This window comes from Protopterus annectens, chromosome 8.part1, assembly GCF_019279795.1.
Source record: "Protopterus annectens isolate FY-2018-M chromosome 8.part1, PAN1.0, whole genome shotgun sequence".
NCBI classification, from domain to species: domain Eukaryota; kingdom Metazoa; phylum Chordata; order Ceratodontiformes; family Protopteridae; genus Protopterus; species Protopterus annectens.
The window spans coordinates 388,136,682-388,163,407 of NC_056742.1; the positions used below are offsets into that span (position 1 = coordinate 388,136,682).

General features: G+C 40.4%; 1 protein-coding gene across 1 annotated transcript in view; it reads right to left on the reverse strand.

Moving 5' to 3' along the window:
• The window catches only part of LOC122810372 (mixed lineage kinase domain-like protein), a 419,511-nt gene that overhangs the window by 192,352 nt on the left and 200,433 nt on the right, over positions 1 to 26,726 (reverse strand). The window contains exon 6 of the mRNA XM_044081959.1: positions 21,457 to 21,595. Coding sequence (XP_043937894.1) covers positions 21,457 to 21,595 — 139 coding nt within the window. The remainder of the gene's footprint in view (positions 1 to 21,456; positions 21,596 to 26,726) is intronic.

The window sequence follows — 26,726 nt, forward strand, 5'->3', positions numbered from 1 at the left end:
GGTGTTGATAATGGGTGACTTGAATGCACATATCAGGACAGACAGAACAGGATAGGAGGACTGCCTGGGCCCACATTGGTGGGGCAACAGGAATAAAGAATAAGTCATTCTAGACTTCTGTCTGGCAAATGGCTTGATAGTAGCCAACACACGAGTCAGAAAGAGAAACAGTCACAAGATCACATACAAGAGTAATCAACATGCAACTCAGGTAAACTTCCTCCTAGTAAGGAAAAGGCACCAGAGTAGAATCCATGATTGCAAAGTCATCCCCAGTGAAACAGTCGACCACACCATGAATCACTAGTTGCCACAATCAGCTGTAAGCAGAGGTCAGAGAAGGCTCTAAGGTCAACAGAGACCAGGCTGAAGACCTGGAAGCTGACTGGAGAGAAAGTACAACAGTTCAAAGAATTACTCAGGGCTCTAGCACCCCAAGAAGAGAAGGAAATAGATGGAGTTGAAGAAGAATGGCAGTGCCTAAAACAGCATGCATTAGGACTACAAAAATGATATGTGGCCAAGCCAGTTATGTAAATAAGGTACATAAGGAAAGCTGGTGGTGGAATGTAGAAGTCCAGGAAGTCATCAAAAGAAAAAAAGGAGTGCAGGAAGAAGTGGGAGACAAAAAAGACTGACAAGGCTAGGAAGGACTTCTGGTTGGCTAACAAAGAAGCTAAAAAAGAAGTTGCAATAGCAAAGAATGAGGCATTGGAGGCACTACACCAACTTCTGGAAAGTGACTCAGGAAGGGGCACAAAGAAATTATATCAGGGTGCAAGGCAAAGACAGAAAGATAAAGAAGATAGCCAGACACCCTTCATAAGGGATGCCAGCAACAACCTGCCCATCAGCCCAGAGGACATCAAGGCAGATGAAAGGAGTATTTCCAGCAGTGTCTGAATGAAGAAAACCCCACAGAAGCTGCACTGCCCCAGAAACAGCCTATGATGAGAGGAGAAGAAGAGGAGCCCACCCTAGAAGAAGTAAGAACAGCACTAAGGAAGATGAAGTCAGAGAAAGCAGCAGGCTTGGATGAGGTCACAGCAGATATGCTAAAGATGCTGGGTGAGATAGGGGAGAAATGGCTTCTGAGGGTACTAATAGCAATGTGGAGAGAAAGGCATATCCCAGATGATTGGAGAATAAGTATACTCATGCTAGTGTACAAGAACAAAGGGGACATCCACAACTGTGTGCAGTACAGAGGCATCAAACTCCTATCACATTGTATGAAAGCTCTGGAGAGGGTGATTGATTAACGGATACACAGAGTAGTAGAATATAAGATGGGAGATGAGCAGTTTGGATTCAGATCAGGATGCAGCACAACTGACCTAGTGTTTGCATTGAGAAAGATACTTGAGAAGATGATAGAGATGAGGAGAGAGTCCAACTGGGCATTCCTAGACTTGGAGAAAGCAATGACAAGGTCACAAGAAAGCTGAGCTGATCTTGTGGTGGTTTGAAGTCCCAGAAACATTGATAGAATTAGTGCAGGCTTATGTACAAGGACCCAATGACTCAAGTACGAACAGTGTTCAGCCTCACAGAGGGGTTCCCATTGGGAGTGGGTGTACATCAGGCTTTAGCTCTGAGCCCACTGCTGTCCATACTGGTGATGGACTACATTAGTAAACAGGTTGGAGGGGACGGATCAACAAAGCTGCTGTATGCAGATGATGTGGCAGTACAGGCAGACTCTGAGCTACAACTTCAGCAAAGGATAGGAGAATGGAATGCAAATCTGAAGGCATATGGGATGAAACTAAGCACAGATAAGACAGTGATAATGGCAGCAGATTGGGGAAATCAGAAGAATCTGAGTATAGAGATAGATGGGAAGATAGTGGAACAGGTAAACACCTTCAAGTATCTGGGAGGGATAGTTGAGGAGAACGGTAGCCTGAATGAAGAGGTCAAAACTAGAATGAGAGGGGCTGCAGCCAACTGGCATAAGGAATCAGGTATAGTCTATGACAGAAGAATGCCAAAGAAGCTAAAAAGTAAGGTGTACAAGACATTGGTGCGACCAGTACTACTATATGGTACAGAAACCTGGGCAGTAAAGGCAGAACAATTGAAGAAAAGTACAGTTGTGTACACTTACCATAAATGTAGATGTTCAAGTGTATTCACTGTTGCAGTCATTACATTTGGGTTATCTGCTTGCAGGTAGCCCTCAGTCGGCCTGATTAACAAAGACTTGGGTCCTGCATCAGTTGCTGTCCCTTTTTCCATGACGTCAGGTCGTCAGGGGTATAAAACATGCAGCCGACGCCATTACATCAGTTTTTCTTGCCCCAGATGTCAGGTGCCCCCCTAATGAGAAGCAATTAAATATAAAAATACAAAGATATACTGCCAACAAAAAAGTAAATACACCAAAAAGGCTTTTAAGCATAGTAAAGGAAAGTAGAGGTATAGTCAAAAGAAGTTAGGGGGCTGGAGGGAGAGTAACCAGAACTGCAACAGTGAATACACTCGAACATCTATATTTATGGTAAGTGTACACAACTGTACTATGTTCTTCATGTTTCACTGTTGCAGTCATTACATTTGGGTAGATTCCCAAAGCTATGGTTGGGAGGAGGAATTTAGATAGCATTAGGGTCAGCTATAAGGCCCTGCAAGACTGCAGTGGCAAAGTCAGCTCTGGATTTAGAGAAAATTGGCAAATGATAGTGCTTGGTGAAAGTATGTACAGAACTCCAGGTAGCAGCTTCTGGGATGTCCATGGTCGGGACGCCTCTGAGAAAGGCTGTAGAGGTAGATGCAGCCCTGGTGAAGTGAGGTCTGATCCCCTGGGGGATAGGTTTTCCATGGTGCCTGTAGCAGAAATGGATACAATGGCTTATCCATTAAAAATGGTTTGCTTTGAAATAGCCTTCCCCTCTGCCCCTGCAGCAAATGCCACCAACAGTTGTTCAGATTTCCTTTGAGGTTTAGTCCTGTCCAAGTAAAATCTAAGTTGTCTGTGCACATCTAAGGAATGCAGTATCCATTCCCCTTTATTCTGTGGATTAGGAAAGAAGGTTGGCAAATGAATGGACTGATTAAGAGCCACACAGGATACCACCTTGGGCATGAAGGATGGATTGGTTCTGAGAGACACCCTGTCCGCATGAAAGATGATGAAAGGCTCCACTGCCATAAAGGCCTGTAATTCAGATACCCTTCTAGCTGAAGTGATTGCTAAAAGGAAAGCTGTTTTTCAATCTAAGAAATTTTAAGTCTGCAGTAGCAGCTGGCTCGAAAGGAGGTAGAGTGAGTTTCTCCAAGACAAAGTTAAGGTCCCAGGCTGGGGTTGGAGCTCTCCTGGGTGGTCTCAAATTTTTGGCCCCTCTGAGGAACTGCTTGAGCAGCAGATGAGAGAAGAGGGGAGGTTCTGTGTTATAATGAGCTGAAATGGCTGAGGCGTGGATTTTAATGGTGGAAAAAGACAGGCCCTTGTGAAGCATCTTAGTTAAGTATTGTAAAATCTGAGGTAAATTGGGCGCTGCTGTGCTCATCCCTTGAGATTGGCTCCAGGCACAAAATCTTTTCTATTTTTTAGCATAAGATTTTCTAGTACTAGGCCTCCTTGCCTATAAAATGATATGCATCACAGGTTTGCTGAGGGATGGTAAAAGAGAGATTAAGTAATTAGCCAGGCTGCAAGGTTCAGTGTTAGAAGCTGAGGGTGCAGAATCTGGTTCTCCTGCTGAGACAGCAGGGAAGAAGTCTGAGGCAGGGGCCATGGAGATAACCGTGACACACTGCGCAGGAGGGGGTACCAGTGTTGGTGCAGTCAGTCTGGAGCAATCTAAATCATCCTTGGTTTGTCCTGTTTGATTTTTAGTAGTACTTTGTAGAACAGTGGTAGAGGGGTGAAGGCATGGACTGATAGGTTTTTCCAGCTGAAGGACAGAGCATCCACTTTCCAGGCTTGTTTGTGGGGAGTCCTTGTGCAACATTTGTCCAATTGGTAATTCTGGGGAGAGGCAAACAGGTCTATATCTGGGCTCCCCCATTTGCTTGTCAACATGTTGAAAATCCTTGGTTCCAGTTTCCACTCGTGTGGGTCCATGAGTTTTCTGCTTAGTCCGTCTGCCAGTGTATTTAAGTTTCCTGGCAGGAATTGAGCTTGTAGGTGCACTTGGTAGGTCAAGGCTTTGTTCCACAATGCCATGGCTAGTCTGCAGAGGGGGTAAGAATGTGTACCCCCCCCTGCTTATTTATGTACCACATAACAGTGGTGTTGTCCGTCTTTACCATTAGTTGTCCTGGAAGAATGTGGTCCTTGAAGGCTGTCAGAGCATTCTGTACAGCTAACATTTCTTTTTGATTGATATGCAGGTGCATTTGACTTGGGTTCCATTTGCCCTGAATGCACTTCCCTGTCAGGTGAGCCCCCCCCCCCCCCCATGCATAGTCTGATGCATCTGTTAGGGTTTGGGTGGCAAAGGGTGGTGTGAAAGGTAGTCCCTTGTTTTGGTGGCAGGCCTCTGCCCACCAAAGAACTCTAGGCGTAGGCAAGATATGATAGGAATCATTGTTTCTAGGTCTTGAGAATGTTGACACCATAGGCTTTTTAGATACCACTGTAGTTTCCTCATAAGCAGTCTTGCATATGGAATTAGAAGAATGCAGGAGGCCATAAACCCCAAGGCTTGCAATATTTGTCTTGCAGATAGCAGGGTTTTTGTGGCCACTTGTTTGAAGTAGGTTGTCAAATGAATTTGTTTCTCTGGCATGAGGTAAGCCATCTGGGAAGTTGTATTCAAGCTTGCTCCCAGGAATATAATTTGTTGACAGGGTACCAGGTGTGATTTCTTTTCATTTATGGTGTACCCCATACACGTTAGAACCCTTTGTACAAAGGCCAGATGATTCAAAAGTATGTCCTGGCTTGAATTAGACAGTCGTCCAGGTATGGGTATAATATATTTCTTTGCCTGCAAAATGTAATAACTGGAGCTATGCACTTTGTGAATACCATGGGAGTAGTAGATAAGCCAAAGGGCAGTGCAGAGAACTGATAGTGCGTGTAGCCTGCTTTGAAGCGTAGGTATCTTCTGCAAGATTCCCTGATTGGGATGTGCATGTATGCTTCTTTTAAATCTATTGTTGCCAACCAGGCATCTTTGCCTAGCATAGGAAGTAATTGGTGAAGAGTCAGCATCTTGAATTTTGAAATCTCCAAAAAGGTGTTTACAGTAGACATGAGATGCCTTCCTTACTTGTATGATACCACTGGGTTCAAGTCCCGAATTTTCAGGAAGGAAACTTTCAGTAACTCCTATTTGGAGTACAATAGTTGTCATCCCCTTAGGTAGAAGAAAAACATTGCGAAAGGACAATGCATACGAGCGGCCCGCATGACATTGGATCATCCAGATATGTTACAAGAACTTGAATATATAGGTACCATGTTTAAGGAGAGGGGTTATCCATCCCTTGTAGTGGAAGATGCCATCACATATGTTAGTAGTGAGTGGGGAAAGAAATACAAGCCCTTGTTAGGGGTGGATGCAAGGAATGGTATTCCCCCGAAGACAGAGATAACTGGGAAAATGACCAATGAGTATAGTAGAGCTTATGTATTGCCATTCAATGATCACACAGGGCAAGTTAAAAAGATTATGAGACAACTGGAAAATACTCAAGTGTGATGAGGGTTTTTTTACAACAGTGGGTGATGAGCCAAAATTTGTGCACAAAATAGGATGTAATTTGAAAAAGAAATTTCAGAGTATCAAAACATACCCACTATGATAAGGGAGGTGCAAAAAAGTGTGGACATTGTAATTATTGTTCAGATATTTTGGAAGATGTGTCCCTCGTGGTGGGTAACAAAAACAAGACCAGAATTTGTTTTAGGAAAGGGGTGTCAAACACAAAATATCATTTATTTCGCCAAGTGCACTGGGTGCCCCAGTTTTTACGTGGGTAAAACTGGGAGGCATCTCAAAGACAGGATATACGATCACTTGCATGCGATTAGGAAAGAGGATGTAAATAATGCACCATTTAGACAAGTTAGAGATAGTGTGGGCTGTTCCACTTTTAAATTTGCCCTTTTGGAAGTTTTGAGTCAGTCAAACAGAGGGGGAAATTTGAATGCATTGTTAGGTGAAAAAGAGGTGAGATGGCGAATACTTTTAAATGCCACCATACCACCTGGCATTAATGAACACATTTCCAGCAAGCCAGTGTTACAAGCTAGGATATAAGTGAATTCTAGCTTTTATATTTTGAAGTTATTTATGTTTTCCAACATTGTTCATTATATATTTATTTTAAATTTAACCATCAAAGTAGATATCATTCCTTGCATACAGGATATGATGTCAGTGTATTTATATTGGATCATTAATTGTGTAGAATTGATCGGAAGAGTAGAGTATTTAAACCATCAGGTTATTTTATGCTGTGTTCTGATGAAGTTTATGATTTTTAGATGAAAGTGCTTAACCTATTTATCTAATAAATAATTGTTTTTATAACATTTTGTCTCCTTGAGCCTTCTCAGTTTGTGGTATTCTCATAGTAATTTTACTTATTCTGCAGTATTGTTGTCACTACGAGGTTTGTGTGTTTTTCTATAGTGACATTTCTGGATAATTAAACAGAGAACCGAAATATTTAGAGGTGAATATATACCGACGATGGATAGTACGCTGATTAAATAAAGCACAAAACTGACAGCAAGGTACGTCATGATCAGGGCCTAGGCAAGGAATACAGTACGAATGAAAATCTTTATGAGGTATTTGCTTTACACAAGTAATGCAATCATTAACTTTTACTGACATTGGTAAGGAGCAAGAAAAAGTTTCCCCAACGGGTACTTAGCTTTTAGTTGAAGACTTCGGTTCTGAAACTTGAAAACGAAAATTTCAGGAGTCGGCCGACTGGCACTTGTGAACTGCTTCTGCTTCAGGCACTGCACAGCAAGAAACAGTGATGTAATGGTGTTGGCTGCATGTTTTATACCCCTGACGATCTGATGTCATGGAAGAAGGGACAGCAACCGACGCAGGACCCAAGACTTTGTTAAACAGGCAGAATTAGGGCTACCAGCAAGCAGATAACCCAAATGTAATGACTGCAACAGTGAAACACGAAGAACATCTACAGGTTATGGAAATGAAGTGCCTGAGAAAGGTATTAGGATGCACACTGTGGGAGAGTCGAAGAAATGAGGACATAAGAACAGAAGCCCAAGTAGCTGCAACTGCAGGAAAGATCAAAGAGAACAGATTACGGTGGTTTGGGCATGTGTTTAGAAAAGCAGAAGACAATCTGGTGAGGAAGATTTCGGACAGACAGGAAAAAGGTAAGAGGAAGCGAGGTGGATGGATTGTGTGAAAGAAGATCTGTGACAATCAGGCATGAGTGTTGAAGAAGGCAGGAGTGTGGCATTGAATTGAGAGAGTTGGCAACAGTTAACATGAGACCCCGACCCCATGTACAAAAATGGGAAAAAGGGGGCTGATGATGATGATGATGTAATAACTCTCTCCTTACTCAGTCCTGTGAGTGAGACATCCATGTGTCTCACACTGCAGTCTGCTATAATAACATTACTGGTTTGTGTGGTGGCTTGCCTTATGGGCTTAGAAATTCAGACACAATGAGATGTGTCTGTATGCATTATGGTGAGTGTTTGTTTTAGTAGAATGCTTTGGGGTTACTGTGGATGCTTGTTGTAAGTGCAATGTCTGGGAGGCCTTTGGGTTTAGGAAGGTTACATTTAGGAACCTCAGCATATTATGTTCTGTGTGTCTGGACCTTATTATGTTTTGAGAGTGCAGTGTGAGTGTTAACTGACAATTTGTTTGGCATTTTACAAGTGCTTGTATGTTAGAGCCTTGCCCCCAGTGACATTATATAAATACATCTCTCACACACTATATCAGTTTAAGAATTTAATGGTTGTCTATAAACATGAGACAATTGCTGCACTGCCTCAGGATGTCCATATCCACCAAGCTAGCTATGGGGATAGTAGGAATGTGCATATCCATGGTTGCATATCCTTATTATGTGATCTACAGGGGAAGGTGCAAGAGGGTTTACAACTGGCTAGCATGGTTGCTGAAAGAGTTTAGGCTACAGTCAAGACTACCAAGGACTAAACTCGAGGGGCGGAGCTTCTCAATGTGCATTCTAGTTGCTCTATGAACAACTAAGTACTGATCTAATCACTTGTATCTATACAGGGCACTAATTGCTGTTGTGAGATGAATAGTGTTGCACAAACGCTACATTTACATAGCAGCATAAAAAATTCAAAAACAAGAAAAAAGGCTATCTGGCCAATTAGAAACAGGACACCTTTCTGTCTTTTAAGCAATCCTGGGCCAAGAAGTGCCTTAGGCCCCCCTCTACTCTCACAAGAGTGCAACCAAAGTTGTTCTAACCAAAGATCACAAAAAGGGCAGAAAGTGCAGATTCAAGAACAAATACAGTTTAATAATACAGATAACATGTCATACAGGACGTAGAAGCAATGACATGTACTTATCAGTCTTGATTCAGGCTAAATGTAAGCAAAAATCAAATTGTCTCTGGTGGAGTGGTCTGTGAAAATGAGCCAAGCACCATGCAAATGTGAAAACTACACAGCAGCAGAGAAAACTCAAAAACACATAAAAGAGTCCTCTGGCCAATCAGAAACAACATAACAATCTGTCCTTTAAGTAATCCTGGGCTAAAAATGGTGGTATTGCTAAGGAAAAGTTTTTTGTAGGGGAAGATGCCAAGTCAGAGTTAGATACAGAGTCAGGTTTAGGGTTAGCATGCATACATGTTTTGGTGCAGGGGAGCAAAGACCACCTTACTAATGCATGCATACCCTAAACTTCCTAATACCCCTAACCCTAATGCTAACCCTGCACCTTACCTCAGAAAAACAGTTTCTGCAACACTAACACTATTCTGACAAATTTATGTCTGATTATTTGGTAGGGTTCAGGTTAAGAGACTGCAAATGAAAACACCAAAAAAACTCTGGACAATGGATGCAATACTAGAGGCATGGCCGCTTTCAGTGTTTGCTTCAAGATATATATATATATATATATATATATATATATATATATATATATATATATATATAAAATCTAGTTTTGTTTAGTGTAGCCAGTTAACCAGCACACATTTGAGAGAGTCAGGTTTGATCTCCAGACTCTAAATGTAATAAGTAGAGTTCTTACCAGTATACCAACATACTGAGTCTATGCATGTTAGTATTGCTGGAGAATTTCTCACAGAGACTTTAATAAAAAAACAAAAAAAGAATACAATAAAATAAAAATAAATGTATTTAGCAGCATTTTTCCAACATAAGTCAATGAAGGAAGCAAGTGATTCTCTTTCTGCAAGTTGCATGTTTCAACAACTCAGGCTTAACTTGGATTTCCTTGTGACCGTGTTTTTTAAACAGTCTCTCCTTGTTTTGTTTGATTGGGTAGAAACCATGGGAAAAGACCTGCTTTATACCTTAGAAATGCACTGACAACTTGGGTTTTATCGAAATAGGGGATACCAGTTCAAGAAGATAGAGCAGCTGTTTATCTGCTTTGCTCTAAGAATTGAAGTTCCAGCATTTATCAAAAAAACCCATCAAGCAACATGTGAACTGCAGTATCTTTTGTCCTCAGGTGTCCGATGACCTATAAAAACTCTACGGTCATAGGCTACAACATTAGTACCATTGCTGCAGTGTCTGCAATGCATGCATTTATCCTGTGGCCATTTTTTATTTTAGTATTTATTTAACATTTGTTTACTGGGAAAGTCTGACTGGGACAGAGCCCATTTTCAGCAGAGGCCCAGGGAGAAACATTCCAAATGCATGTCTTTGGAACGTGGGAGGAAACTGGAGCACCTGGAGGAAACCAACTCAAATGCAGGGAGGAAATTCAGACTCTGCACAGAAGGCACCCCAGCCAAGAATCAAACCAGAGAACCTCTTACTGTGAGGTGCCAAAGCTAACCGCTGCACCACTACACTGCCACTTAAGTGTTGGTTCACAGACTTACTAACTATCATTGTCAGGACCACAAACCCAGCAGCTGGGCTTCCTTCGGTACATCAGGTCTCTGCTTTCTGAGCCTTCTCATTTTGGCTACCCTGGGGATTCTTGCACCCTGGCAGATTTACTGCTCGAGATTCAGCCAACTGTAAACTTACCAAAGATGGCCCCAGTGTTAGACATACTACATACATAAGAAATACCCTCACTGTGCCTCCTTTACATAGATATTCTTCTCATGCAGTCATGGCTGTTGACGAACGCTGTACATCAGGTAAGTGTAAGCATGCATATTTTCTGTTGCAAGTATAGCTGGCAAATCTTTTTTCCTGGTTGGTAATTTGTATGATGTGTGCTCACTCAGTGTCTGGGAATAAACCGACAGAAACAGGTAGATGCACTCTACAAGTTTAGCATGTGTTATCACTGCATGCAAGAGAGTAAGATGAGACCAGTGCCATAGGAAGGGTGGGTGAATGGGATCCATGCCCTGAGGGCACCCATTTTTATGGAGGATTGGTTATAACCTTTCATTAAATGATCATAATTATAAATCACTTAGTAGACAGCTTCTAAACTGTCAGTTTTACATAAGTACTTTTGAAAATACAGAAGTTGGATAATTAGTTTAAGATCTGTCACATTTGCTTAACGACAGCTTGTACACTGTAAAACCATTTTTTAAAGTTTGTGATGGGGCTAAATGAGTGTGCTGCCCAGGGCAGGACATTTCATTGCTACATCGCTGGGCGTGCTGCTTGCCGCTGCCGCTGACAGTAGTGGCTTCCAAAAACTGCTACGCTAGAAGAAATGTGAGGGCAAACTCAACCATAGAGTCACAAAGGTGGGTCCTCTAATAAATCATCTAATAATGAAAAATGATATTCAACTTCTGACACTTCCTTTCCTTTCTTATCTCTTTTTCAGACTTCACCTGTCATCTGATTGCTAAATATTGTTAAGATGAATATGAAGACCGGAAGCATTTCCTGATGCAACTTCCTTACTAGATCATAACAATAGAGTGTATAAGTATTTATTATTGTCCACAGGAAAGATGCACACACAGACACACACGTGCTCATTTTAAGTGTTGGGGGACAAAACTTTGCAACTCCATACCACAAAATGCAGCATTTGATAACCCATAACACTGGATAATGGTGTGTATTTTCAAAAGAAAAGATGCAGTTGTGCTGTCAGGAACAAGATCTGCCTGCTGTTCATTATCACTTCTCTGAAATTATACAAGGAAGTACTGCGAGCTTCCCTAATTAATAAGGATAACTCCTTACAAATAGCTCTGATTTACATGATTTAGGATTTAAATTACCACAGAAAAAGGACATGAAAATTTTAAGTTTTACAGTATAACGTTTCATTACCACATACAGTCTCAGCCCTAAGTCTACGTCTACTCCTCTGGCACAGTATAGACATGCCCAAGGGAAACCTTGACCTTGTGGGTCACCTCTAACTGTACCAGTCATATTTACCTATAATAATGCAAATAAAGTTAAACTGTATGCAGTTACACTGTCTCTGCATGTTTAGGGCAGGTGGAGTAAAGCATAAAATTAAAAATATAGGGCAAGATTCAGAAAGGCTTACTGGAATAAAGAAGCCTTTCCTCAGAAGTGTTTATCACCGTGGTAAGTCTTTCTAGTTCAGCAATGACTTTTCCACTACAGTTTCCCCTGGCAGTGGCCATAACACAGACCGTGCTCTCGCTGGGGAAGCCACATGCTAGTACATTAATACAGGAAGTGCTTAATGCACATTAGCCATTTTGTCTCCCTTGGACATGGTGGCAGCTCCTAATTAAGATAGCAGAGCAATTCAGAAAATCGATCTATCAAATTATTTTTTTTTCTTTATAAGGAAAAAGTGAACAACATATTTTAATGTTTTTAACCCATTCATTCCTATGGGAACACTCACTGCTTGTACAATGAGTATAGTTAAATACAGCAGATTTGTGTGTGTGTCTGTTTCCATGGGGGTATGTATGGAGATATTTTGCGTTTGTGTGTGTGTGTGTGTGTGTGTGTGTGTGTGTGTGTGTGTGTGTGTGTGTATATGTGTGAGGAGTATCAGCAATGAACTACAAACGTTTGGAAACCTGGGGCATATGATTACTGGCAACACAATGAATCATACTACATATTGCTCATGTGCTTAGCCTTTTGCAGAACCACTCTGATTTTCCTCACATTTTTACCCTGCCCCATATAAAATTTCTGATTACCTGGTACATCACTCAGAGGAGTTTTGTTATTCTATAAAGACAAATTTTAGTCTTTAATAATTCCTACAATTCAGATACTTCAACAAAACCGCTTTTTCTATAATATTTTAAAAGACTGACACTTACGTTACCAATGACCCATTCCGCCTTTAGTCCCCATATTATTTTTCACTTTAGAAACAATTCTTCAAAAGGAAACAAACACATAAGCTGGCAATGTTTTCTCAAAAAAAAAAAAAAAAAGGCAAAAAGATACTAAAAACAGAGAGACAACCTGCTTTTGTAAAGTGCAAACGTGTGGACGTATGTGACATGCTCAGTACACCAGGAAGCAGTACATAAGGCAGAACAGCAGAAAAGTGTAGTTATACAATGAAAAATATTAAAAAAGTAAGCACGTTTCTTTCTTAAATAATATTATTGTATAAAAGCGATAATCCACTCCTGGGTGTGGGTATACCAGGATTTACCCACAGCTGGTTCAGGATTACTGCTTATCTAACGAATGTGAATAGACTCATAACAAAAAACAAACATAAAAGAATGTCAACAATGTGAAATTTTTTCCTATGAACACAGATGGAAGCAATTATAGGGGGAGATGAGCTACATTGCCACCCTCACAGCCTGGCATCTCTAGATATAGTAATTCTTGAGATCGCTCAGCCTTTCGAATTAGGGTAAAACCTCCTTAGCTGACAGCTCCTTTCCACTATCTTGTAAATGTTAAATGTCACAATATGTGGCTATCACTGATTCAACTAAAATATTTTGATTGAGTGCATCACAGGAACATCAACCGTGACGAAACCTGAACATCTTACTGCACCTCACCAGAAAATATTCTAAACAAGGGACAAGATACTTCACTTGTGGGGTCACGTGAGAGGTGTTATGGGCAAGTGATGGACTTACATAGTACAGAAATGTAGTTAAAACCTCAGCAGTAGGAAAGAGAAAAATTAGAGGATGAATATTAACTCAGTCCATTACGCTTTACCTTTCTACTGAGAATCTTACAATGAGTACATGACATTGTACACATTAACAATCACAGTTTCCTTTCAAATACCCCTTCTTTTTGCACTGTAAAATAAACCCTACTGACATACCAAAGAACTTGTGAGAGTAAATATATGCACTGGAGTTTCTGCATAGGTCTTACTTTCTTGAGAATAGAGTGTGTTAGAAAAATATGTACTAATGTATATGTTTAGTGCTTATTAGAAGCTAAAAGGGTTAACACATTTCATTCTATTTTATGTACAGCTTAATTCTGTATGAAATTATAAGATGCTTTTTCAAACTGCAGTATGCTTTCTGAAATTGCAAGATGCTCTCTGACCTAGCATTTGCTAGCACAGCAAAATTCATGTTTATGCCTTTTGGAAATGTACTGAGAAGCAGGTGATTATCTGCTAGGTCAGGAAAATGAATGAATAGTGAATGAATAGAACAATACTGTTTTCTATAATGTGATTAAATATGAACAATCAGCCCTGTTCGTGTTATGAGAACATGCACAGCTGCAGAAAAGAAGAGATACATCAGACAAAGACTGCTTGAAGAAATGAAGTGTAATCTGTACTTGCTTTGTGCTCAAATTATCCATAGTACATTGAATGGTAACATTACATAGTGGGAAAGTTGTATCTGACCGGTGGTCATCAAGGCCACATTGTTTTTCTTAGGAAGTTTTTTGTAAACTTGATATGCCAGCAGAAAATCATGGACAAACAGCTGCTGAGAAATAATATTGAAAGAACTTGTGATTTATTACATCAGCTTAGTAGGCAATACCTTGTAAGAAATGTATAAAAGTAGTTTCACTTCCTGATTCTAGTTAGACAAACTCTGTATTAGCACGTTTTTGTCTCCTTGCTGCAAGATTAAAGTGTCTTAACCTGAACCTGCCATGTATTGATCATTATTTTTCCTTTGACAGAGTGTCAGCCACTGACTACAAGCAGCCTATCATTACAACCAAAACACCACAATTTTAAATTTCAAGACCTTCTGACTTTGCTTACTGAAGACCCATTTGTTAAGATACAGCTGACCCTCTCTGGTTGCATACTGTCCATCAAACACTATTTTTTATTTTACTTCCTATGATTTACAATGTTTTTGCTCTTTGATCCTAGGCGACGGGTGAAATTGGTCCTTTTATATCAATCCTTTACCTTGGTTAACTAATAAAAAAATAAACACTGAATCGTTAAAAATCAGTTTACTTATACACAGAGGGTTGAAAAATACAATCTCTGAAGATAGAGAAAAAAATGTACTGGCTATTGATATGCCTGAGGAAACACTTTCATGCAAGTTGCTGTGGTTAAGGCTTTCACTTTGTTGAAACTGTAGAAACTTTGGACTAAGAGCAGATAATGTCTAAGGTGCAGATGTTAAGGGAGGCTTTGCCAACAACAAGAAAAACATGCTTTGGATTGATTTTTCACTTTGCTGATACAAGAATAAAGATGTCCACAAGCTATTTATCAAGTACCAGTTATATATTCTTCTGCCTTAGAAGTGACTAAGCCTTGCCATTTATGCAGTGTTTAGTTTACAACTCTGTATTTTTGCCATCACCCATCTTCACATGGAAATAAACAAAGCCACAAGCAGAAAAGATTCACTAAAGGTGAGCTGTACAGATGAGACCCTAAAAAGAGTGAATCATGTCATGTCTACAGAAAGTAGGGGTTGGCTTTGTCGTCGTGAATGTCTAAAATTCTTGGGCATTCAGAAGCCATGTAGCTGAAATACTTGCATGCCTTTAAGTAGTCATTAGAAAGTAACATATATTCCACGGTCCTTCAAAGGAGATTTAAGATATTACACAGTGAAGACTGGTTGCCATTTTTTTGATATTTTTGCTTATGAGTTTTTTCTGTGTTACATTTTTGCTTGCAAGGTTTTTCTGTGTTACATTTTCACTTGTTTTATTCTCTCTCTTGGAAATTTTGCAGTTACCCTCATATTTTGAGCATAAGGCTCTGTTAAATGCTGAATGTTTTTGGAAAACAGCTACCATCCACTTAGGTTTTACTGATGAGCCCATAAAAAGGTATGACATTCCTTGCCTACAGTTTGGATGCTTTTGCTTTTTCAGCCTGAATAATTCAATAGAGACTTCTGTAAGCATGAAGAATCTCCATAGCTGGAGTACTTCTATAGTCGTAAGGAATCATTTGCATATTTCCCACAGGCCTCTTTCAAAAGAAGTTTAATGTATCACACAGTGAACATTCTGGATGACAGGGTCTTTTTGACACTTCTGCTTAATAAACATGTTCCCCAAAACTTATGATCAAAGAGGAAAATGTTTCAAAGACAAGAGAGAGGAAACAGCAAAAGAACATAAACTGAGAGGCAAGTACTTCAGTGTTCTTCCTCCAGCATATCCACATTAGTTAAGTGAAAAACCTTGAAAATGTCAGGAAAATGAAGGCTAGATTTTTGTTTAATTTTATTTGTAAACAACCCCAAAAATTCTTTAAAGTGCTGGAAATGAGAAACAACCAATTGTGTACTGTGATGCTAGCTTGCTTGGACAGCTGCCCATGCTGAAAAACTGAAGGCATGTCTGTCACATGAAAGGCTTTAGTCCTTAGATTCACTTGTCAAGGGAGATGCCTTGTTAAATTCCCAGAAAAACAAATGCAAATCGATCATAAGAGGTTACTAGGCTACCCGCCCTGAGGCTCTTATAAGCCTAGCCAAGAGTTTAGCCCATGCATAGACAAATCAGCACCCGAAGCCCCTGTCCAGCAGGGACATGGGTGGAATCCCAGAAGTATATTTTTTGTTCCCAGTTATCCAGGCTGTACTTTCTTGTTGATGTCACAGACCAGGTTGATGCCACGCTTGCGGGTTACTCGAGTGGAGCTTGACTTTCAGATATGCAGCAGTCCCAACAAGGTGAGGTCCATGATCGCCTTGTATGCCAGACAGAGGTCGCCTCTGAGGAGTCTGTATGAAACTGAGTAGAGGGATAGGGCTTTTAGCCTATCTGTGTATGGCAGATGTTTGAGGCCCTGTATTCTCCTGGTGAAGAATCTCTGTGGTCTCTCCAGCTGCTGCATGTGCTTTGCAAGGTACATGCCAAAAGGTGTGCTGTACTCAATAATAGGCCTTATAAGGGAAGAATACAGGGATGTTATGACCTCCTTGTCCCTGGATGAGATACCCTTACTTATGAGGTGGACCATGTAGAAGGCTTTCTATACCATGGAAGCAACATGGTGGTCAAAATTTAGGCTGCCATCAACCTGGGTGCCCAAATCCCTCATGACTGATTGAGTGCATAGGACATTGTTACTAATGTGATAATTTGTGGGGACGTCACTCTTCCCAAAGGGGATGATGATGCATTTCTTGGTATTCATCTTGAAGCCATGGTTCTGGCACCAGTCATTTGTCTGAGTGAGACCCTCTTGGAGGATGTCCACATCACTAGAGAAATTGATGACAGCACCCAGCTTGCTGTCATCTGCAAACTTGGTCAGTCATAGCCCACTGGTTTTGGCCTGCACCTCAGAAAAGTATATGCCAAATAGCAGAGGCCCCAAGCCTGAACCCTGGAATATGCCACTTGTTACGGGTCTACTGTTTGAGGTGTCTTCCCCTATCTTGACTATGTGGGTTCTATCATTGAGCCAGTTTGCTACCCATCTGGTAACATATGGATTGATGCCTAGTTGACAGAGTTTATCTATTATGCCTGAGTGGGGAAGAGTGTCAAAGGCTTTGGCCAGGTCAAGGTAGGCAGTGTGCACCATCTTCCCCTCGTCCATGGGTTTGGTGACTGTCTCAAAGAAGTCGACCAAATTTAGTAGATATGACCTCCCATTGACAAAACCAAACTGTATAGGATCAAGTGTTTGGAGGTTGCCAATGTCCTTGTTAATAGGTCCATGATAATCCATTCCATGGCCTTGCAAATCAGGCTAGTTAGACTGATGGGTCTATAATTTCCCGGATTGGTGGATGCTCCATCTTTGTGTAAAGGGATGACAGTGGCTGTCCTCCACTCAGCTGGAATGAAGCCAGTACTCAGGCTTTGGTTGAATAGGGTGCCTAATGGTGCTGCAAGTTCACACAGGATGCAGCCTGGGATATTATTGGGTCCCATGGAGGCTGCATTTTTTGCCTTTGAGAGAGCAGTGATGACCTGTTCCCTAAATATAAGGGGAAGGGGGCAAGTACTGGGGATGTCTTGATTTAATGATGGGGGACAGAGGGGTAAAGTTTTTGCTGAATCTGTCAGTCAGCAAGTATGCTATATATACGGCATTTGTATATGTGATGTCCTTGACCACCAGTTCTAAACAGACCTGGGTGCTTCCTTTGAGGATGCGGACATCTGTGAATAAGGCCTTATGATTGTCTCTAGTAGACGTGGCCAATTTGGAGTCGAAGTTTGCTTTGGAGGATTTCACTAGTGCTCTTATTTGCTTGTTCACGCTAAGGAGGCATTGCTTCCAGTTGGGCACCTGCTCCATCTTGGTCTTGGACAGCAATTTTTTTCCTTTTGTTATAGAGTTTATTTATTGCAGATGTCCACCAGACTGGTTTACTCTTCCTTGTGGAGGATGACTTAGTCCTGTCGGATATTCCTGATTCCATGCATCTATATAAATACTCATATAGTGCTTTGGTGTAGTTTTGGATATTGGTGCCAGTTCCTACAGAGAGGAAGGGCACTGTGAAGCTGTTTATACCATCCCTCAGGAGGCTGTAATCAGCTTTGGAGAAGTTTTTATGTCTGATCATAGCTAGAGTGGAGTTGGGGGAGATGGTGACTTTGAAAGTGACTGGATCTTACCAGGGAGGATGATACTATAGGGATGCTGCAGTGGTACTCATGTTGGTTAATACCAAGTCCAAGATATTATCACCCCTTGCAGGGGTATCGACTAGCCGTTCCAAGGCATTTGCATTAGACAAAATCAAGGAATTTCTGGGCATTTGTGTTCTGGCATGAGTAGTTCTTCCAGTCTATGTTTGGGAAGTTAAAGTCACCCAGGATCAGGAAAAAAGGGTTGAATCTTGATATATTGGAACAGGTCCAAATAGGTGGATTGGGCATCTTGAGTCAGATTCTGGGACCGTTAGCTAGCTATGATTTGAATAGAGGTCTTGTCAATGGTTAACTGCACCTGGAGTATCTCCTGTGCATCAAACTGCTTGACCGCCTGGAGGTGTGTATGTCTTCAATGTATATTGAAACTCCACCTCCTTTGACTTTACTGCCCGCAGTTTGGGGTCTGAATGTATGATATGATGAGTAACCAGGTAAGGCTGGGGTGCTCTCCGCAGCCTTGAACCAGGTCTGTGTGACTGCACAGATGTCAGCATTCTCCAGGATTATAATGCTTGCAATGAGTGCAGTTTCATGTTTAGACTCCTAGCGTTTAGCAGCATGACCTTTAATTTGTGTTTTGTTAAAAATTCTTATGCTGGTACTTTTAACCTCATCACTTTTTCTAAAAAAAGGCACTATAGGGGAGGCAAGAGCCTTTGACAGAAGCCTGAAGTCCAGGGTGAGACAGCAAAGGATCATGGTCAGTCAATCATATCTTCCCAGGCTGTCGGGTACTGGATCCCCCTGGAATGACACCAGAAACTAAGCCAATTGTTAAAGTCAATCATTTTCTGTTTGTATTGGGGCATCATTTTGGGAGATGGCAGAATGCTGCTTAAAGTTAGGGACATACCTGCCTGGGACACATAATCAGACACTCAATCATGTCTCTCTTCATATATTCCAGAGAGGTATGTTTCAAGTCATTCAAGCCAACATGGACTATGACAGTCATAACAGTACCTGTTGTTGCGAGACTTGAGTGCGTGTGTGATACAGTGGATTCTGACACCTGGCAGACAACTAACCATGACTTCCTACTTATCCAGCCTGGTGAGAAGCACATCTGTGTGTCTCACAATGGAGTTGCCTATGACTAATATGTTGGGTTTATGCTGAATCCTTAGTGGTTGTGAGGCACAGGTGTCTGGACTATGTGTGGTATGTGGTGTGGAGGGCTGTGGAGATCGCATGTGTTTTTGCCTCGGAGGTTTCCTTTGTTTGGCCATGTTTATGTGAAGGATCTCCACATATGTAGGTGTGTGTTGTATAGGTGTGGGTGGTGTTTGAGGTGTAGTGATTGTGTTGACAACCTTTTCAGTGCCAGATATACTGGCTTGAGGGGGAGAGAGCTTGAACTCTAGATTCCTAATGTAATTGCATCTTTCACATATTGTGTTCCTAGGTGGTAGTAGTAGATGGTTGTCAGTGTACATGAGGCAATTGCTACACTGTCTCAGGATGCCCATATCAACCAGACTGGCAGGAGAAACTGTAGAAAACTGTCCATCCATATTTGTCAGAATCTTAGGAAGAAAGGCCAGGGAGAGCTAAGGGGTGGGCCTAAAGCCCAACTGCTTAAAATAAAACTAAGATGTTAGAATAACACTTAACAATTTAGACAGGTTATAAGCCAGCAGTAATAAATGCAACAGAAAAGATGCAGTTGAACACTTTAAAGAACAGGCAGCAAGCAAGTAGCAGAAAAAAGCAAAGCAGCATGAAGCAACAAAGTAGTAGAAAGAAACACAAATATAAACAGCTGAATAAAGTGTCTTCTTGTTTTTTTTTTTTCTTTTGGAGCAGAAGTGTTGCATATATTACCAAATAAATGTACTCGGTTCACTCCATTTGCATGCTGTTATGAAATTTTTGCCTGTTAAAAAGATAGTGGTAAGAGGTTGTGAAGCAGAGGATAGTAGATTTGTCACTGGAATAATATATGAAACCTTCTGAAGAAAATACAAAGTGGATTATTGCTATGAAAAAAAATATAACCATGCATAAAGTCTGTATAGACCTGGGACATCAACGCATCAATCAAATTTCTTCCTCTATATAGTCACCATACAGACCCAAATCTCACTTTTTCCTTTATCCATAATTCTACCATCCCTCTATTAACCTATATCAGTAGAGCTAACAGCACCTACCAGCTACCTAGACTAAGGTGATAATAATTATAATGCTCAATCATAACCCATTCCTCTATCTTGTTGTAAGGGTACACATATGTATACATATTAAAGTGTACACAGATGCAAACTCTGTATATATATATATATATATATATATATATATATATATATATATATATATATATATATATATATATAAAATATATATATATATATATATATATATATATATATATATATATATATATAATATATATATATATATATAAACTTCAGAATCCCGAATTTCTGAACCATCGAATTTCATACGATCGACACCATATGACTGATGTTTTGGAATATCGAGATTCCGAAATAAATCCCCCAAAAAAGTTTTACATGTTTCTGCAGGGGGGCAAGCCCCCTGCACCCCCCACATCCCCGCTACTTAAATATACCAACTCTGAGGTCGCACTACAGCGAGGAAAAGGGACATCTCTCATTCTGCGCTGTATTCATATCTCTGTTCAGAATTTTGAAGTTTTAAAACTTCAATCATATGGTCTCAACCATATAAATTTCAAGGTTTTAGGATTTCAAGATTCTGAAGGGAACCCATATATATACATATATATGACTCAAATGTCTAGTATAATTTGATGTACTTTTCTTGTTTACTTCAAATACTTCTCTAAAATTCTATGTAAAATCTACACTGTAACTGTTAATGTTATTCTTTTTTGTATCAGAGCTTTTTCTCCCCAGGCCTCTGCTGAAAATGGGCTTCTACCCAGATGGACTATACCGGTCAACAAATGTAAAATAAATAAAAAAAGAAAAATAAAGTTTTCTAGGTTGCACATATTCACACTTTCAGTAGAAAAACAATGACGTTATTGGAATAAAAATCAAACGGAGAGGACCATAAGTCACTGAGAGGGTGATGATGGAAGAAAAAGAAAGATATTGAGGCATGTGATGAAGCCAATGTTAGTGAAAGTGACGTATACATCTTGTACATACATATATATAAGTAGCATTGATTTTTTTAAGAAAAGGAGAAAGACAGAGAAGCAGAGGTTTATAAATCTCCTATGACAAAGCACACATCATCTATTGCTGCACCAGACATTCATGTCCACAGTTCATTTATTTATAAAATCTTTGGTATTAAAATTTGTGGTTCATCCTCCATACCTGTACAAGGCTCTCGCTGCACCCAGTGACATGTGGATCTTATCCTGCCATGAAAGTTCAAGCTTGCTTTTGTCCAAGACATTCCGCAGTGTTCCAAGCTCGCAGTATTCCATAACTATCAGGAAGTCTGGGGACCTGACTGAATACAACATATAAAGTAAATGCATAGTAGGCAGCTAATGTATTTCAGAACTAGGCTACAGAAAATGCACTTTATTAGCCACAGGAGCTTGTAGAAGCACACAAATTAACCTATATTTAAAGTAACCAAAAAAAAAAAAAAAAAACAGATTCATGCAATTTATTATTTAATTGGCTATAAAACTGACCATGCAAATACTGTCAATATGAATCATATAACCAAAGAGTTTGTGACAGTGAAACAAATTACCCCCCCCCCCGGCTCCCCTTCCATAATTCAAGTAATATACCTGAGTGTGATTCTAGGAAAGTGATCTATGTTGGATGGTATATGAAAATGCTGCACAGTACCCCCTGGAACCCCCCCAAGGAAAGTCAAACCCCTTCATATGACTTATTGACTTTTTTCTTCTAAGTGAACTTTCATTTTATTTGATAAAAAGGCATGAAGTAAGGGTAGTACAGCGGTGAAGTCATTAGAACCGATGTCTCACTGAAACTGGCTCTTTGGCTGAATTCTTGGATGAAATGCTTTCATTCTGGTCTGCATATTCCCACATTTATGTGGATTTTTTGTAGGGGTCCCTGGCTTCCTCTATTTAAAAGACAGGCTAGTAGATGGAGTAGTGATGCCAAACTGACCATTATGTGTACATGTGTATGCCCTGTGATGGACTTCTTACTAGGGGGGCTGGTTCTTGCCACATCACTAGATAAAGTGGCTACAGAAAATAGATGTTTGAATGGACATCCATCACATCTTCTTTGGGTACATATAAGCATCCCCCAGTTCTGTCTATATTCCTCCCAGCAGTTACCGTTTATTGCATGATGTCTAAAGTGCATCTTCAGTCACAGTTACGTTTCACTAAATAACATCTAAAAAGTATGTTTTACAATTCAAATTGGTTCTGTTTTGGAGGAAAAGGAAACAAAAAGCAGTTCTAATGTTAGAAAGCTGTGAAGATAATCTGGTCCACTTGTCCACAGTGATCATTTTATTCTATGCCACTTAACAGTAAAAACATTATCACCAAATATTATTTAAACTGAACACTATCAATATAAACTCATTAGATCAGTCAACTGCGAGGAAAGTGTTTGATCAAATATTGCATAAATGCAGTTCTCTTTTGGAAAAGGCCCGAAAATGTATGAAGTCTAGCTCTGTTAGTGACTGTTTTGTAGCAGGCCTTCATTTTACACTGTACTTTACTGTATTCAGATAGGTGCAAAATTGTAAATCAAGCTACACTTTCTTAATAGATTATAGCTTTGGAATAAAAGAACATTATTGTAGAAAGAGAAAAATATTGTCACAACATTTCTTGTATGAGGGAACTTCACATACATGTGAGGAACAAACAGATAAAGTTCCATGTTCACCATTTTCAGATTAGTTTAATTCCATTAGCAAATATCTATGTAGACAGTTCAGGATTTTATGAAAAAGGTGCATTTTACATAGGATTTGCAGTTTGCACAGACAAAGTGCAGTTGTGTAAAATCTTACCAAACAGTAGATGTCCTTCCCTTCACTGCTGCAGTAATCTTTAAAATAGGGATCCCCTGCCAAGCACAGCCCGAAGTCGGCCAGAATACCAAACTCTTTTTGTTGTAAAGGGCACACTGTAAGTCACACGTATGCTCCCCACACACAGCGTAGGGCATAAAAGTGAAGTCTGGATGTACCATCCTCAGAACTGAAAAAGCCCCAGTAGTAACAACAATCCAAGGATAAAAATAGGTAACAAATATATCCAGAATGAAAAAGGACCAGCGGGGAGGAAGGAGGGAGCAACTCCTGCAACAGTGAAGAGGACATCAACTGTCATGGTAAGATTTTACACAACTGAACTATATCCTTCCATTTCACTGTTGTGGTATTCCTTACAACAGACAGTAATGCAAATGCTGAGGAAGAAGATTGGGAGGAGGAAGGGCCTGCAGAGGCCTCTAGGAAGCCATGGAGAATGGCCATAGCAAAATCAGCTTTGGCCCTAGAAATCACATCCAACTTATAATGCTTCGTAAAGGTATGTGGAGAAGTCCGGGTTGCTGCCTCAAGAATAGAATTAGTATCCAAACCCTTGAAAACAAACATCAGAAGAAGTCACAGCTCTAGTGGAATAAGCCTGACAGAGAAAGGAAGGTTATTCCCATGAAAAGATTATCAAAAAGAAATGGCTTTAGATATCCAAGAAGAAATGGTTTGCTAGTAACAGCCAAACCTAAAGACCTAGGACGAAAAGAAACAAACAGCTTTAGTCTTAGCCAGATACTTGCGTTGTCTATGCTAATCCAAGGTGTGCAAAATCTTCTCACTAGCAGACTTTGGAGAAGGGAAAAAAGTAGGCAACTAAATAGACCAGTTAAGAAACAACTCATTAACCACCTTGGGCATAAAAGAAGGATTAGTACGAAGGGATACCCTGTCCTTATGGAAAACTAAAAAGGAGGAACAGCCATAAGGGTTTGCAGCTCAGACACCTGTCTGGCAGAAATAAGAGCCAAAAGAAGAACAGACTTTCAAGAACAATGCTGTAAGGAAGCTGAAGTAGCAGGCTCAAAAGGAGTCTGAACCAATTTTTCTAAAACAAAATTAAGGTCCCAGGAAGGAGGATCAGGCTTCCTGGGAGGCGTAATGTAAAGGATTCCTTTAAGAAACTGTTTGGCCTCAAATCTACAGGCTAGAGGGGGAGTGAAAGATTGACAAGCAGAGATGGCTGATTAGAGGGCCTTAACAGAAGAATCGGTCAACCAAGCATTGAGCAATTCACACAACTAAGAGAGAACCAAAGGAACATCCACAAAAAGTGGATCCAGGTTATGAGAAAGACACCAAACAGAAAAACCCTTCTATTTGGATAAGTAAGATTTCCTAGTAGAGGGTTTCCTGGCCTTCTGCAGGACCTGAAATACGTCCTCAGATAAAAGGCGACTGTAAGGGATCAAAACTCTATCACTCACAATGTCAGCTGAAGTGTGGACAAGTGGGGATGGATGAGAGATCCCTTGTCTTGTGTGAGTAGGTCCACCCTGTGAGGTAACTTGTGATGATTGCCCTTGGCAAGATGCAGAAGAAGAGGGAAACAATGCTGTCTGGGCCAAAAGGGAGTCACCAGCAAGATTGGGGGATCATCCTGTTTTATCTTAAACAGGACTTTCAGAATAAGAGGAAGGGGAGGAAGGCATAAAGAAACATCCCCTTCCAAGAAAAAGAGAGGGCATGTACATTCTAGGCCAGAGGGCATGGAACTCTGGCACACAATAAATGAAGTTGTCTGTTCAGAGGAGAGGCAAACAGAACCACTTGAGGAGTACCCCACAGGTGGACAATGCCCAGAAACACATCCCTATGAAGCATCCATTTGTGGGATAGTGTTACGGACCTGCTCAGAGAATCTGCCACTATGTTCTGATCTGAAAGAATGCAAACTGCCTGAACAGCCACCTGGTATTGAATAGCTAGCTCCCAAACCTGAAGGGCTAACTTGCAGGGGAGATAAGACCTTGTCCCGCCTTGCTTGTTGACATACCACATCACTATGGTATTGTCTGTGAGAATCTTGAGAGGCCCTGAAAGGAAAAGAGAATGAAATTCTGAACAGCCAGCAGAAGAGCTCTCATCTGTTTGATATTTACTAGAAATTTACTAGAAAGAACTAGAAACGCTTTACTAGAAAGGCTCAAATACTTGGGATCAACAGTTCAGAGTAATGGTGAGTGTGGAAGAGAGGTGAAGAAGAGAGTACAGGCAGGATGGAGTGGGTGAGAAGAGTGTCAGGAGTGATATGTGACAGACGAGTACCAGTAAGAGTGAAACGGAAGGTCTACAAGAGGGTAGTAAGACCAGCTATGTTATATGGGTTGGAGACAGACAAAAAGGCAGGAGTCAGAGCTGGATGTGGCAGAGTTAAAATGTTAAGATTTGCACTAGGTGTGATGAGGGTGGACAGGATTAAGAATAAGTATATTAGAGGGTCAGTCCAGGTTGGAAGGTTTGGAGACAAAGCCAGAGAGACAAGATTATGTTGGTTTGGACATGTGTTGAGGAGGGATGCAGAGTACATTGGGAAAAAGATGCTAAGGATGAAGTTGCCAGGTAACAGGAAAAGAGGAAGGCCTAAGATAAGGTTTCTGGATGTGGTAAGAGAGGACATGCAGTTGGTTGGTGTGACAGAGCAAGATGCAGAGGACAAAAAGAAATGGAAACAGATGATCCGCTGTGGTGACCCATAACGGAAGCAGCTGAAAGAAGATGAAGAATACATAAGATAGAAGAGGTCACTTAAGGTTACTCATTTGTGAACTGAGGGGGTGGAGCTAGGAACTAAACCTTCTATTTAAGGGGTAAAATAAAACATTTCAGAGCTTTACTAGAAAGGCTCACCCAGACTCTGCTACACTTTGCTGTGAAGGAAAGGTTAGTTTGCTTTTTATTTGTTGTATTTTGTATTACTTTATTGCCTTTTTATATTTTGAATACTGTGATTTGTTTTCTTTACTTTGTGTTTTTGTTATTCTGCTTTTAACTGCATATTAAAACTTCAAAATAGACCACAGCTCTGTCCCTTGTGAGTCAGGTAGAAATTAAAACTGATCAATTAAGGACTCATACATAAGACAGAAGAAGTCACTTAACATTAATCATTTGTGAACTGAGGCGGTGGAGCTAGGAACTAAATCTTCTATTTAAGGGGTAAAATAAAACATTTCAAAGCTTTACTAGAAAGGCTCACCCAGACTCTGCTACACTTTGCTGTGAAGGAAAGTTTAGTTTACTTTTTATTTGTTGTATTTTGTATTACTTTATTGCCTTTTTATATTTTGAATACTGTGATTTTCTTTCTTTACCTTGTGTTTTACTTGTATTTGTATTCTGCTTTTAACTGCATACTAAAACTTCAAAAGAGACCACAGCTCTGTCTCTTGTGAGTCAGGCAGAAATTCCCACCCTCCCACTCGCTTATTGTCATGTTCTTAAATATCACTGTTTTTCTAGTTGCCTGCCTCTTATGTTAATTTGACCATATATCTCATTTCCTCTCTGCTTTCATTGGCTTGTGTGAGTAAGCACAAAATTATCATTTTGTGAAATCACTCCCCTTCAACTATTTAAATGTATT